Source organism: Styela clava, chromosome 8, assembly GCF_964204865.1.
Source record: "Styela clava chromosome 8, kaStyClav1.hap1.2, whole genome shotgun sequence".
Lineage (NCBI taxonomy): Eukaryota > Metazoa > Chordata > Ascidiacea > Stolidobranchia > Styelidae > Styela > Styela clava.
The window spans coordinates 16,099,689-16,116,354 of record NC_135257.1 but is presented as its reverse complement, the minus strand read 5'-3'; the positions used below and the strand labels follow the sequence as shown (position 1 = coordinate 16,116,354).

The window sequence follows — 16,666 nt, the reverse complement described above, 5'->3', positions numbered from 1 at the left end:
AGACGGCTGAAACTCTGTCATTCTGCACTCCGCTGTCGCTGAACTCCACATTTTCAATAGTTTTAAAACTACCTCTCTAACTTCAGCGTGTCTTGGAATTTGCTTTAACCTGGAGTTATTTAGATCTCACCTGACTGAGTAATCTCAAAATTCATTCAAATACTAGAACAGCGGTGATCCAGAATACTCAAACTCCCACTACATGGATGAAGAGCATGAAAAAGACAATAAAACCTCAAAAAACACTCGCTGGCTTAAGGTCAGTAGTACGAAGATATATTTGAGAAGCAATAAGTGAAATGGAGTAACAAAATTTCACTATTCTATATAATAAGGTTCATTTAATTCCTATCGAAACTACACAAAGTCATATGATGTGGAAGAAAAAGGAACAACATGCATTTCAGCGAACCTAGATATTCATCTAAATCACGCTCTCATGTAAAATGCTATATAAAAATGAATGTGGGTAAATCAGTTATTTAGGTACCACACTCCAACTTAATTTCAATCATGTTTGATGGGCTCTCAGTTACCGTGTTTAGTACGGAAATATCAACACTGATTCGGTCTGAAGCTGGCAGTATTAAATCGGGGGTACAAGTCCATTATTACAATGGGGGAAGATTATTATGATAGTTAGTGCTTCGTTGCCAGGTTAATTTATTATATAATTTTGAGACAACAACCAAATTACCAAGTATTCAAGTAAAAACTGCATATCAAATAGAGTGAAATTAACTACGAGCTATTAGATGCATGGATTCCCGAAAATTTTGAAACATGAAAAAAAAAATTTTCACAAAGCAAGCCCACGTCTAGATAAAAATGATGGTAACAAGAGTGAATATACTTGGTAATAAGGTACTCCAGTAGTATATGTACCAGGCTAGGCTTAGGCCATGATTTTATCCAGTTTTCCCTTATTTTAGTTCTATTACGAGTTCGGGGAATGTTTGTGTTAGCCAAGTAATATGTCCATAGGCTTCCATCTCTTAATACAACTTGATGTAAAGTAGGCGAACAAAATTAGTAACCTCCATATTGGTACACATACTTCTAGAGCGCGCAATAATAATATATTGGAATTTCTGCTAAATTTGAAACATAAGCAGCAAATGTAATTTAACAATGCAAGCCTACATGAACCTACATTGAGATTTAAAAGATTACAATTGGTTGGCAAGGCACTGCAAAATAAATATCACTACAATCAGAGACAAAACAATTTTCCGCATCGTATAAAAATACTGATATGAGAAAACTAAACTAAATAAGGAAATATGAGATGAAATAAGACTTTGCATGAAAAAGTTTTCATAAAAAAGTGTTTAAGTATGGAAGTATCCGAAGATCGATTTTATACAGAAACATAGCATATAGAAGTGAATTATCAGGTGATAAGATAAATAACAATAGTTATAGACATGGTAATCATAGCTTCTTTGGAAAAGTATGGTAGAACAAGAGGAAAGGCAATTTGGACTAGCGATGCCATAACTTCCAACTAATTAAACTACAATATAAAAGATGTACAGTGGACTTCTACATTCTTAGGTGCAAATACCAAATTGAGAGACAGACATATTATGTGTATCAAACGAAATTTTATCAAAGAAATTTTATGATTCAAATTCAGAACCAGTATTTGATTTTAGATAGATAAAAATTAGCCAACTTGAAATTTGTGAACAATAGATCAAAACATACAAAGAATAATCTGTTTATAATGAAAGGTTATGATGGATCCTTGACACTCATGCTCGTCAGATTTATAAGATGGTTAAAAAGTCTTGCAACTTGACAGAAGTTATGTGAAAAATGTCCGCAACCATGAGGTTTGAAAGGTGACACTAAAAGATTAACCCGAATAAAATATAATAGTACACTTTAAAGTTTGAACAACTCTGAATTTAAGAGTTTGTTTTCAACAATATAAAGGGGAAAACTGCTACAATGGTAGAACCCCAATGATTGTAACCAAGTACGAAATTTCATAGAACTAAATTTACACTTATGAAAGTAAAACTAAAATTAAAATAATTGTTCATAGAAAAGCAAAAGCAGAGTCATCTTAGCCATCCATAATTGAGATTTAAATATATGAATGAAATATCAGATTACTGCCCTTTCAGTTGTGAAATATGAATTGTATTGAATCTGATCATCTATAGAAGAGTTTTCTCATAGGACAAATCTGTTATTGCAAATGATAATCTGTATGTGTTATTTTTGAGTAGCAACATGACAAATGTCAAATCTTATTCGATAAAATTCTACATTATTCATAGATTCATTGCAAATAGAAAATAATTTTGAATAACTAAATGCCCATGAAACATCTTTATTTATGGCATTGATTTTGAATTCCGTGGACCGCATTGCCTACTAAAATAAATTTAATTTGTGTTTTTTTTTAATATATATCTTTATATATAATATATAGCATACAATAAATTCTAGCTACGAACGACAAGAGTGGCAATTAGTGAAAAAATTATTGTTCACAGATATGCAAGAAAATGCAACGCTTCTTTCATTGACACTTCTATTATAGACACATGCTCGCAGATTATGTGTAAAGAAATCTTTAGACTCTGCAGTACGCTCATCAGCATAAATTTTTAACTGCTCTGAAGAACGTCTCTAACCTTTGCTTTGTTGACGTAATCTAATGAAGCATAGGAGGAAATAAGCCACTGCAATAGGAAATTCAGCGCAATCTATTATTGCGGCGTGGAACGTCATATTTTTTTTTTGCGTTACAGTGTTGAGTAGTGAGCGTGGCAAGATCACCTTTTTTCTTTTTTAGCCTCAAATGTTTTTGCACAATTAGTAAAATTTGAGTTATGTAATTCCTTCCACATTGCTATCATATCGTCACTACCGAGTTTATGCAACGTCATTATTTCTCTGTAAATACAAATGTCTTTTGGACGATTGACGCCCCAACTCTTGAATCCTTTATGATTCTGAGGTTTCATTCCCAATTTTCGCAAGCAAACTCCGAGAAATGCATCATCAATGGGAATAATAGGAGTGACTTTAGATACCTGAAGAATATAAAAAAAATTGAAATAAAATTTTGAATCTATAATCGACAAGTTACAAAACAAACTCAAATACTCGAAAAATAAGCAAATTCAATAAAAAAATTAAAATAATAATTCGATTCAAAAAAAAAATTCGGAATGAAGTCTTTTAATAGTCTAAACCTGTGGCTTCTATGAGGAGAAATTACATTACTGTCACATACCAATAATACCATACCATAGTTCCAAATTTTAGTAATTCAACAAAGTGGATATATAAATCATTTCATTAAACATGTCCAATGATAAGGCAAAACAATAATATCTAATAGCTGAAATGCTCATTTCAACAACAGTAGTTGTCTTCAGTCTTAATTTATTAGTGTGTGGGATTGAGAACAAAGCAAAATATATTGCTTCTAGGTATACTCTAAAAAAGAATTCTCCATCGGTGATATCATTCAATCACTTCATTCAAATTATAAGCAAATGGCAACTTTATTAAATGAATATTTAAAAATGTGTACACGACTTAGAATAAATACAATACTAATATAATATACATGTCCTTTCTAAAAACTGCGGAATATCAGATATTTGATTTTATATTGAATTCAGTCGACTTACCGGTTTACTCATGATTTAAAATATAGATTTACAACTATACAAACTTTTCGGGGAATTTCATACAATAAAAATCAACAAAGAAATATTTTAGCCGAAGGCAACATGATAGGAATTAACAGATAATACATCAGCAAAATGCTCAAGCGCATTCTATTTTTGTAATAAAATGGGATTGTAAAGTCAACACACCTACATCCTATATATTTATATATAAGTTGAGTGAATATACAAAAAAAAAAATCTCTGCCACGTCACACGAATCCGGTGTGGGATAGACAACAAAGTACACCATTACATGACTGACTAATTTTGTCTGTGACTGTGACCACACGAAACAGGATAAATTTTCTTTATACAAAAATATTTACCTAATTTTGAATTATTCTCTGAAAGATATTAAAAATCTTTTATGCTTGTACTATCTTCAAAAAAGCGAGAAAAAAAAAGATTTAACCGACCAAATGTATTACACAATGTTTTCATTTGGTAATTGTGATCATCTTACGCAATTCATTTAAAAATTTAAGTTATGAAAAGAATGCATTGTCCACTACGACAAAACAGACAAAGAATGGTTGTGATTTCAAATTACCAGTATTCTGGGCATTGTCCAGTTTCAACCGTTTGTTGTTTGTTGTTAATTCATTCAAAAACTTAAGAAAAAACTTCTTTGGTTTCATGAAACACTGCATTGAAATGGGTTAATATCAGTATGAATGACAGTATTCAAAATTGAACTGAACTATAGAAAAGAATATAAAACCATTCATATTCTAGTCCAGTTACCAACCAAATGGAGAATATATATAAAGTGATAGCAATAAACAGCAAATTGTCTAAAATTTAATTCAAACGTAGCTCATGTTATTCATAACAGTCATCGTTCTATTTATCCTTGTAGATCACTGATCAATTGACAATTTGATTGTTGTGCCGAAAGAGAGTAGGCTGCATGATAACAATTTAAATTGTGTACTGTATATATAATGATGAAGATGAATGTAATAGTAATAAATATGGATCTCTCAATACAAGTTATGTATTTAGGCATTTTCTGAGTTTTGATGTAGAACATATAGCAACATTTATTGAGAAATTATTTGCATTGATATAAGAAGTCATTATTATTACTTGAATATAAAAATTGCCATTTTTTCAATACATGTGGAATCCTCACTGCAATGAGAATAAAATATGAAAAGGCAACTTGGCATTTACATAAGGTAACAAATCCTGTATAGATGCCATATATATTTTGTTAATATTTTTCATTAGTGTAATTGACCCTACTGTTGAATTACAATATGAATTATTTATGGCGAATAATATAATTTAATCCACAGAATGCAACATAATTCTGCCACAGAGTGAATTGACTTAGCATGTTCAAACTAAAGGTAATATTATATAGAATTTCATTACTTTTCCATGAAATTGACTTAATAAAACAGGCTTGTGAAAACATTTTTATTTTTACTACTTAAAATTTTTATTTTGAAAATCACAATTGTCATCATACAATAAACCATTACAGTAATATTTAAGGCCTTCAACATGATATGGATTCCATTCATAAATTATTCTTTATTAAGTATAGAGTGACCCAAAAAAAACATGACCGATGAATTTCTTAATTAGGAAAATGAAGAAAATACTTGAACTCCTGTTTGTGTATGATTGAACCCAAAGTTTCAGTATCTAGGACCTATTGCATAAAAGTTATGCTCTCTCTAAAATGTGTTCCAAGTGACCTGGGTTCTGCTTTTGTTCTTGTTACTCTGTATATACCACAACAAACTGTTGTATTTAGTCAATACCCGATATCAGAAAAAAAGTACTCCTGTAGTGTGTGTACCAGGTTAGGGTTTGGCCATAATTTTATTCCGATTTTCCTTATTTTAGACATACTACGAGTTCAGAGACTGTCTGTGTCCCTTTACACAACTTGATGTAAAGCAGGCAAACAAAATTAGTTACTTCCATATTGGTACACATACCTTTGAAGCGCCGAAAAAAGAATATTATTTAACAGCTCGAATTCAATATTACTCACAAGTCACAATCTTGTGTAATATCAAAGTATGGACAAATTTCATGATTCATTTTCTAGCCATATTATTACAGGGCACTTGCAAGAATCATATCCACAAGTTCCATTGTTTTATTTCCCAAACGGAAGCGAGCAGTTGCCATGTTGGAAAGCACCATGACGAAAAAAGTCTCAAAATTTTCATTGTTTCAAGGATTGATCTTTTCTTTATTGTTTTTTCCAAGTATTAGGTACTAATAGATAATGCTAATGCCGCCTAATGCCAAATAAATGAAGTAATATTTTGCTTTATCCATCAAAATAAGTAGAAATTTAACTTGAGAATGCGCAAACGAGTAAATAAAATAGCCAAGTAAAATAATTTTGAATCAGAATATAAGATTTATTTTTCAAATATTAATAAATATAGCCAGGTACACAGAGAAATATATTTTTATTAATGAGACCAAATGTAAAAATGAGCTATAACCTCTTGATGAAATCTAGTTGAACGTATTGTCAATAATTGCCACATAAATCTAACTTTTTTGATAATGACAAATTGACATCCACGATCAGAAAGCATTATATCATAACACTTATATATTTTCACTGGCAATTACATGTCAAGGTAGATACTAGACACTGATTCTAATTTTATTTAAGGGTTTATATGTCTGATTGTAAGTCGCAATGAAGCTATATATTTTTATAGTTCACAAAAACCTTTCGATTTCAAATATACAAAAATTTTTGGATAAGCGAAATATTATAGTCAAAATATGATGACTTTTTCTAATACCTATCAATCTATCATAACATTCACTACAAGAAGTTCCGGGATAATAATTAATCCGGATCCTGTCCTTATTTTTGGAAATGAGACAAATCCTACGAAACTTAACATAATCCCTATTTACTTTTAAATTTAATAAGACGAACAATAAGTTAGCTTTCTATTTAATTAAAATTCGCAGCAAAAAAAGATCCAAGTATGAAACATGCATTATGAGAAAAAATTATCCATGGGTCATAATAAGCATGTGTGTAAATGAATAAGTATATATACATTCAAAAACCAGATTCACCATGGTAATCTGGGTGTAGTACCAGTATGTGCTAATATTGAATTAGTGACATGCGCTTGGTTAAAGGAAGGTGTGCAATTGTCCATATTTTACCAATGGTATGGATAGTCTAAAATTTTAGTTTGTGAACATATATATTTGTCCAACATCAATGTCTAAAGAAATATATTTTGTGAATTTGATTTTAAATAGTTTAACGACTACTTATTAACAAAACTATGATATATATCAAACTTTACCACATATAATTTAATGCAAATGATGACTTCATCAAGAAAACGGCCGATCCAATAAAAATCGTCAGTAAAAATTACGATACCCAGAATTCCAAACAAATATTCATTTCCATCAAATTTTTATTAAAAATTTTCTGGATATCTCAAGAAGATATCTAATATTATACCTTGCATAAGATTCACTTTCACATTTTCAAGTGAACAAAGGCGTCATTCAAACATACGTACATTTGCATAGATATAAAACGTTATGTCAGTAGCGTAGTAGTTATCATTTTACATTGACTCATCAGGGAAATGACAGTTCAGTGAGTGTCATCAGTAATAGCCTTTATTTTAATTATTCAATACAAACAATGCAATATCATTGAGTTGTAAAGTAGTATGCTCTGATCAAATCACAAAGGAATATGATCAAACATCACACATGTGAAAGCTTTATTATTATTAATATCAATTAATTCAAATGATAACTGGCCACAATGAATCATAATAGGAGTGCATCAATGCTAACCACACAGGATGCTACTGTTTGTACTGTCTTTATATCTCAACATGTATATCCATTGATATTTTCCTGAACTGTCGTGGGCAATGCCTTTCACAGTATACAAAAACAAGACAAGATTATTCAATAAGGACACAATTGTGCACAATTCATTTTTAAGGTGAAAAAGGGAATCTTAGAAATCAAGTTAAAGTTATGTTAACCCATGTGTACAATTGTTTATAGATATTGGCTGTAACGTGATAAAACTGTAATTGTAATATCATAATATTTTTACTCTAAGAGGTCATTTAGAGTTGCTGTCAATTGAACCCACTTTCATAATAGAGCATTAGTTCAAAGATAGTTCAATTTGGTAAACGTTTATCACGTCTAGGACCATTAATAACATAATAACATAAGTATTTTTGGTCAATTATCAAGTCCCATAGGACTGAAAAAAATAAAAGCATCTTTCTAGTGGCATCAACCAATCCAAAGTTATAAAAATTTGAAAGTGATTAGTCATTAACTCATTACTTTTAGAGAAAGGTATTTTCCCCAAACTTCAATCTAGCCAAACTATCCATGTGTTATGTTCAACAATGTATAATATTGTAATTATCTATAACACAAAAAAAAAATTGAAAAAAAAAACTATCCCACTGTTAGTTTTAAACCTATTACTAAGTCTGGGTGAATTTATCATGATAGAAAATATTATTATAGGTAACTAATTCTCATAATCACCAACACAGATAAGATGAGGCTATCAGAAGAAATAGTTTTACTTGCGCAATAAGTATCACCAAACTGTTCGATTAAGCAATCTACAATTAAACCTGAAAATGACCATCTATAATCTTAATTATATTTGACTGAAGTAAACAAAAACAACATATCCAAGTCCATCATTCGTTCATATATGACATAAGACAGTTTAAAGAAATTATTAGAATCAAAAAACAATTTCTCACCTCAAAAATTTTCTTTGCAACTACAGATGACATTAGGAATCCACCACCTGAGACATAGGGTGGATAATACTTTTCCGGCCACAGACTGACCGGAACATAATATTTGCTCTTGGGGTCTTTTATCCGTGGCGAAGGATATAAAACACTTCCTGTGAACAGACCTTTTCCATCTTCTGAAGATAGTGATAATAAATAGTCCACAATGTTTCCGAGATTCACAAATACATCATCATCTCCCTGGAAACCAATAGATTTAGTTTAATATTTATAATTAGTTCATTAAAATAGATACAGTTTAAGATGAAGGTAATTTGTTATTAATATGCAGGTTAGCAAGGACTCCACCCATGTAGCCCACTTCTATGCATATGGTCTATGAATGACAGAGGAATTTGAAGATAACAAAAATAAGCGCTCTAGAAGTGTATGTACCAGTACCAATATGGAGGAACTAATTTTGTTCGCCTATTTTAGATCAAGTTGTTTAAAGGGACTGAAACCTATGGGCAGGGGGTATATTCACTTGGCTAACACAGACAATTCCCAAAATCGTAATAGGAGTAAAATAAGGAAAATCGGAATAAAATTATGCCCTAATCTTAACCTGGTACACATACTAGGGGAGTACCCTAAAATGGGAATTAATATTATCAATTGTATTTCTGTGGGACTAAATATTCTTTTCCTATGTGTTTGCATCGGTGGGTATGTATGTGTATAACGCAAGAATGCGGTAGCAGGAGTATAAACAATTATTCTAAGTTATTCAAGACAATTTGGGGCTATAAATTGAGTTTCTGCATGACAAACTACTTAGCCTTCCTATACGCTCTTGCGCCTGCCAATGGTATGTAATATATATGTGTAAATTGTGCTGTAGGTAGGCACAAAAAAGGATGTAGCATAAATGAAAATACCTATCCTCAGTGATTCGAGAGCCAGTTAAACACTAACACAAATATATTTATGTAACATTTCATGGTACTTTGGCCATTATAAACATTATAAAAAATATATTTGTGTTAGTATGCAGCAAGCTTTCGAATCACTTGAACAGAAATTGATCTGATGAAATTCATTGCTATATTCATAAAACACACATTATTCATATTTACGTGTCTTAGTTTCAGTGTCGATATTACAATAAGTACAAATGTGATTAAATTGAGTTTCATTATGTTGTATCTTATATGATGTCAATGATATATAAAAGGAACTGTGTTCAATTATGTTCCTTTTTCAAAATAGTTCGAAATAAAATTCAAATACCATAACGACATAACTAACAGTGTATACCAGACATTGTTAGCAAGAAAAAAATTATAACAATAATAACGATAATTGACAAGTTAATGGTCCTCAACTACCGTGTGAATAGGTAGGTTCATATAAATTACATTATGAAAGTAAAAATAATTATGTGTCTGCGGGATGATATTATTGAAAATGTTTATCAAATACTGATTATTTGTGAAAAGGGATGTGAAAAGGGATATGCGTAACCTCATTATTCTCAACCGAACTTGACGTGGGGCAAATTAACAATTTACTAAATTGAAAACGGAGCGTCCGTTTGCATAAAACTAGAATGGAATATTAATCCAAAATCAATATCTGTTCAAAATTACTAAACTATTCAAAATGGTGTTTTCAAGGTGATTGACATATTTATGATCCAAGGAAACTAGAACTCCGTTACTGTCCTGATAATTGGTCTAGTAAAATATGTAGACTGTGGTAATTGATTGTGTGTATACTTTTGTACATTCAAGTTCATCTGTTTTGCAAACTTCTTTGCATTGCCTACCAATAATATTATCACTAGCAATAAATCATCAAACATGACAAAGTAGATGAATTTATGTTTTCAGAGACACAGCAGGGCATTTTCCACTTCATTGCCCAAACTGAATTTGTATAATACCACACACTGTTGAATATTTTGAAATATACTATCCATTAACAGCCATAAAAAGGCATCTTTTTTAGTAATACTACCTATTAAAATGCACATATTATAGGAAAATAATTCAAACTATACAACATTTGTATTTTGATACATCAGTGTGAAGTTATTTGAGAATTAGTACCATAGGCATATAGTTCAAAAAAAATTCAACCAATTTCGTATATCCTTAATTTCACAATACTTTATTACCCATAATGTTTGCGTCGTCGTTTAATATGTTGAATATGATTCATGCATTGGTACATCACAATCACGTTTCTCATCAAAAATCAAATTTTTATATTTGGCCGCCCAAGCATGTTTGCCTTGTTGAATTATCTTCTCTTATCAATCAAGTTAATAATTCATTCAGATTGAAGGTTCATATCATATTCGAAAAACTTGGTTAAATTTAATTAGGAATGAATTCCGTTGCCAAGTGTTTACAACAAGTAATTTGGAAATCCCCTCATTGAGTATAAATATCCTACCGTAAGTAAAATGCTGAACAGAAAAATAAAACGCATTCCTTTCTCATAACTTAACATCAATTTAAATCAGCGACTTCATCATCACAAGATATAACAATATTCAGATGTATAACTATAAAGTCAATAATATCAAAAGGGATATTTATGGTCGGAGGCGATTAATTTATTAGAAACAACCATAAGAATGTTTCATCGCCCAAATTTTCCTAAACCTTAATAAAATTACCTAAAAAACTATTTTTGTACTTAAATAACGCATGATTGCCACCAGGTGTATTTAGGTCGATGATATTTTTAAAGCACAACTGGTGTATAGCAAAATGATGTAATTTGTCATCGACGGCGAGAAATCCAAAAACGTGAAAATATTATAATAGACCCGGTTGTGCTTTATTTATCATTGACATATATTTGCACTTATTATGGATATGTGAATAAAATTAAATACAGGATATAAAGCTGATAAGAAAAGACCAACCTTGAATATATATTTAACTTGAGGACAATATGTCGTCATCCATCTCATAAACATAATATCTTTAATTGTGAGATTTCGAAATGAATCTTGAAAATCTCCTTGTATTATGTCATGATATTCGTTTTGCTCCATTTCTAATAACGCTTGCTTTTTTTCATCATTACCTTTTGCTAATAAAAATATCCTGTAAAATAAAATGCAGTCAGTATTCAGTTTATGTGACAAGATTTTTGGGCACTACAGAAGTATGTGTACCAATATGGAGGGAACTAATTTTGTTCGCCTACTTTACATTAAGTTGTATAAAGGGACTGAAGCCTATGGGACTATGGGTATATTCACTTGGCTAAAACAGTCTCCAAACTTGTAATAGAACTAAAACAAGGAAAATCGGAATAAAATTATGAGAATGGCCTAACCCTAACCTGGTACACATACTACAAGAGTACCAATTTTTGTGTTAAATTGTAATACCAATATATAATCTAATTTTGCTGAGCAAATATCACTAAGAGCCACTGCAAGAGCATCATACTCTTACCAGATGACTGTTTTCATAAACTATCAATTATATGATTTGTAAAGAAGATATTTATGATACGTTTTTTCATTTGGTAATTTTTTTTTTCTTTTTTATTGTTCTGTGTAAATGTAATTCAGATAACTTATTTATTATTTTAGATAACCATTACTGCTTAGAAAAAAACTGGAAACATTCTGAAACTCAAAATCCAACAACCGGATTATGAATATAAAATGAAGTATGGACTATTTATTTTGTACATTACTTATACTATATTTAATTAAACCATTGAAAAAAATATTCAATAAAAAGGAATTAAAAACACAGGACCGGTTTTAACATGAAAGTTAGATTTTGGAAGTATATACCAATTACCAATATTTTCAGTTTACTTAAAACTAATTTATGATCGAAATTATTTAAAGAAAATGCATTTTACAAGAGTATGAAAGTAGTAGCCTACATTACTAGGTTTTGTTTCAGAGCATTACTGAAAACAGCAAAACGAGAAATTATGTGTTCCACTTTTTTCCACCGATTTAGAAATTGTGCTCAAATTAGAGGTCAAAGATTATGGTCCCGGATCCTAACCTTCCAACCGGACTTTATAGTTTAACTATGTGGAAATGAACCAAGCCATGGATCCTGTTTCATCCTATAAACAATTTTATTACTTTCCTTTTACATTAAACACAATTCCCCACGCCCATGGTGTAGAAGGCTAGAAGCGATAGAAAAATAACTCAAATTCAAACAAATTCAAAGCAGACAAACAAGAAATCCCCTAGATAGCAAAAGCAGCTAACTCAGTCCTCACAAAACAACAACTTGACAAGAATCATTACCAATACAACTCGGAAAATGTCTTCTACTTGACTACTTGGCTGCAAAAACTGTGTCATGCAATACATAGGAGAAACAGGAAGACATTTACAATACAGAATTATCTGAACACATCAGAAGTATCAAAACGCAAAACAAAGATCTGATTGTTGGTGCCCATTTCAGTCAACCGGGACATTCACTTAAAGACTTCAGTGTCATTGGCATTGAAAAACTATTTCATGACCATATCTCTCGGAAAAACAAGGAATCTCACTTTATTCATCTATTTGAGACACATGAGTCACAAGGGATATCAAAGGAAGTTTAGAGGATATGTATTTCAACATTTATATTAGCCCGCCCGCTACGAAATTTCTAATCTAGCGATTCATAGTGCCTGTGTTACTTGATGGAGGTTCTGAGCATCTTTGAATGCGTACAAAGTTAGGATAAAAAAGGATAAGATTTACATATTTATCCCGGGGGAGAGGAAAGCCGATAAGGCGGCTTATCCATATGGCGAACCACGGCCTCTCGTCCGGTTACCATTCCAAGTCGGGTATGGGAACTGTAAAATGAATCTCACGGTTACAATTACAATGCATATAATTCAAGTATTTTACTAAACCATTAGTAGTGAGTGTAGTGACACACTATGCGTTCAACTCACAAATGTGGATTTGGAGTTGAATGTCCTTATTAATGCACTGGAACATAATGTTGTTGCACATTGATATTTAATAAACATTATTGAAATTTGGAATATCGGCAATTTGCACTATTGGTGAGCGCTATTGAAGGATTTTGATTGGTACTTGATCGGTATTGGTGAAAAAATGATATCAATACATCTCTAATGCCAACTTTAGTGAAATAAATTTGTAGTCACGTCATCACAAGGCAGAGCTACCCAACCTAACTAATTGCTATTCAGTCAGTTTAAATAATATTGTATGATATTTATCATGGCCTCACCTCCTCATATTTAAACCTTTAAATAATGTTTCATTTCCCCAAGTAGCTCTTATTGCTCGTCTTCTATCAAACTGTGCAGTTGTTGATTTGACAATGATTAGTAGAAATATTGGTAACTCTTCACCATTTTCATTTTTGCACTTGTTCGGTTCGTTGTACAAAAATGGATAATATTTTTTCTGTAAATTGATTTAAGAATATCGTTTATCAAACTCTGCTCAGGATCATACTGAGGGCATAGAGTAAATAGTCTATAACTACCGTAATCACTTCGCACTCGAAATCTCAAAGTCTTATTCCTAATGATCTACTGTCATTCTTAATCAAATTTAGACTTTAACGCAGGCCTAAACATGAAACAACGCTGATTTCCGAAAGGCAAATTGAGATGAAATTTCCAAATTTATTTGAAAATATTCCAAACAAAATTGTTACAGAGTTGCACTTTAAATAAAATGAAGACTATACGTAGAAATTTTACAAAGAAATATGCGTTCCTAATGCTGGTATCTAATCATTGTTTGAAGCAACTTTTAAGTATTTCAATAAAATAGTTACAGAGTTTAAAAAAATATATTTGTACCATATTTTCTTAAAACAGTTTTTTTTTCAGTTTCACCCTCGATTTATGAAAATCTCCTCACCTGTGAGTAATCTAGCTGTGGCTCTTCTTCTTTCGGTTTCTCTGGTTCTTTTTCTTTTTCAACCGTCCTTATAACTTTATTATTCAGTCTCTGTTGCTCTTGAAGAATCCGCACAGTGTTACTTAATTCCCGATATCGCAAAACAAAATAAAACATATTAGCGCTTAGCAATATTCCAATTAAAACTTTGAGAATAGACATCCTTCGATTCCACATAAAAGATGATGCATCATTGTTTCCTCTCATCTTGAAAATGTTTTTCAGATTTTTTGTGTAATTTGAATTGAAAAGTTGATAAAATACAGTTGTACAGTGTTGTCCAAGGTAAGAAAGTGTGTTTTTAAAAGCTGAAATGTCTATCTGGGCTATAGTCAGATAGCTAAGACATATTCATGGATACATCAGCAGTTTAATACAGTAATAATAGACAGCTAATGTTAGATACAAGACTGAAAGACGATTGGAAGGATTAATGTTTGGCATTATTTGAGCAGTTAAGACGTTCATTTCACCTTTCAGCCGTTATTTCAGTATTTAAGCAGTTACGGTACGATGTTTACTTCACTGGACCCGACTGGCCATCGTGTCTGCCTCAGGGCTGCCACTTTTGCCTGGAGTGGAAGTGGTGACTCCTCTTCGGCCCATGGGCCGGGGCCACGGCCCATCAAATTGGGCCTCGGCCCATCAGGCTATGGGCCGCGGCCCATCAAGTTGTGTAAAGAAACTATTCACTTGGCTAACACAAACAGTCCCCAAACTCATAATAGAACTATAATGTAAAAAATCTGAACAAAATTTTGCCCTAACCCTAACCTGGTACACATACTACAGGAGTTTATTTTTTGGTTCGAATATTGACAATTTTGTAAAAATTGAAAATTTTGGTAAGATAATTGAATTTTTACTAACGGGGCCGCGGCCCATAGCTTGATGGGCCACGGCCCATGTGGCCCAATTAGATGGGCCGTGGCCCCGGCCCATGGATCGTAGAGGAGTCACCACCCCTGTAGTTTGCCTGACTAAAAACATCTAGATTGACCTCGAAAAACATCTAGATTGAAAAATAAAACATATAGACTAGAAAATACATCTAGATATGAAGTCATTGAATTTAATGAAAAGTAACCAAAATACAGTAGTCTAATATCAGATGTCGAAGAAGCTAACATCATAATCTAGAATTCAATTCCCACCTGCAGAACTTACAAAAGGCCTTGTTCTTAAGCCAATCTTTTCTAATTATGGTAGTATACACTACGGCACTATGGCTTTTTGAAAAGTTGATGTCCGAAGAGAGACCAATTCAATAGCACTTACCGGTATAGACTCAAATAACTTAATAATTTTAAAACCCCTTGGCAACGATATCATCAGACCAACGGCGTCCTTTCTATTTAACGTTAATTAAAACGTCACATGTTTTAAACATGTTTAATTCGTTATTCTGTTATTTAAATATTTTAAGTACATATGGCAGTATGGCACCGGCGGACGAATACAATATAAATGAGTTTTATCAATCTTACATCAATACCGTAAAAGCAGGTAACTTCGGATGATTTCACTATATTATGAATATATAGTATATATTCATTCACCTATTAGTATTACAGTACCGGCATTACCGTATACAGGTACGGTACCGGTACACATCTCTCTATTTCAAGTATTTATTTCCCACTGAATAATATTTAAAACCTTGAAAAAAAATATAGATTCTATAGCTAACATCTTGGCTCCAAATTTTACATCTAGATATTGAAAAAAACATCTAGATCTAGCTATAAAACATCTAGAGTGGCAGCCCCCTCTGCCCAACCCCGTCGGTCAAAACTACCGTAACTAACACTGTAACGAGATTTCATAACCAAAGCTGTCGTATGTCATGCCCGCGCGTGACCCCGAATACTGGGCAGAAATTTGCCATATTACTAGGATGTACCGTAAATATATACTACCCTACTACTAGATGTCCAACTCTGCTCACCGTATAATAAACAAACAAAGACGATGTTGCACCTCCAAGTGGCGGGCGTCAAGGTCGGTAGGTTCAGACAACGTGCTCAACGACGACGACGCTCCTGCATCAGAGCTCGCAAACTCCCCTGTTCGTTGATGACTGATCGAAATATTTGCTGAAGGACGTGGAGAATTTGATAAAAATGAACAAATAATTGTAAAAATGAAGACACAGTCTGTCTTGCAAATTACCAGGATGATGTGACAACTTTCTTGTCGAAAGGAAGCAAGGCATCAAAAATGCAATGCATTGCAAAAAATGTCAGTCAGATGTAGGTAAAGTGGTG

General features: G+C 32.0%; 1 protein-coding gene across 1 annotated transcript; it reads right to left on the bottom strand.

Moving 5' to 3' along the window:
* Positions 1-256: 256 nt before the first annotated feature.
* On the bottom strand, positions 257-14,827 carry LOC120345465 (beta-1,3-galactosyltransferase 1-like). The gene is made up of 5 exons (XM_039414922.2): positions 14,361-14,827; positions 13,717-13,895; positions 11,394-11,577; positions 8,477-8,713; positions 257-3,053 (listed from the first exon to the last, which is right to left on the bottom strand). The coding sequence occupies exons 1-5, from the start codon at positions 14,604-14,606 to the stop codon at positions 2,793-2,795; spliced, it is 1,107 nt and encodes a 368-aa protein (XP_039270856.2). The 5' UTR covers positions 14,607-14,827; the 3' UTR covers positions 257-2,792.
* Between the last annotated feature and the right edge of the window lie 1,839 nt (positions 14,828-16,666).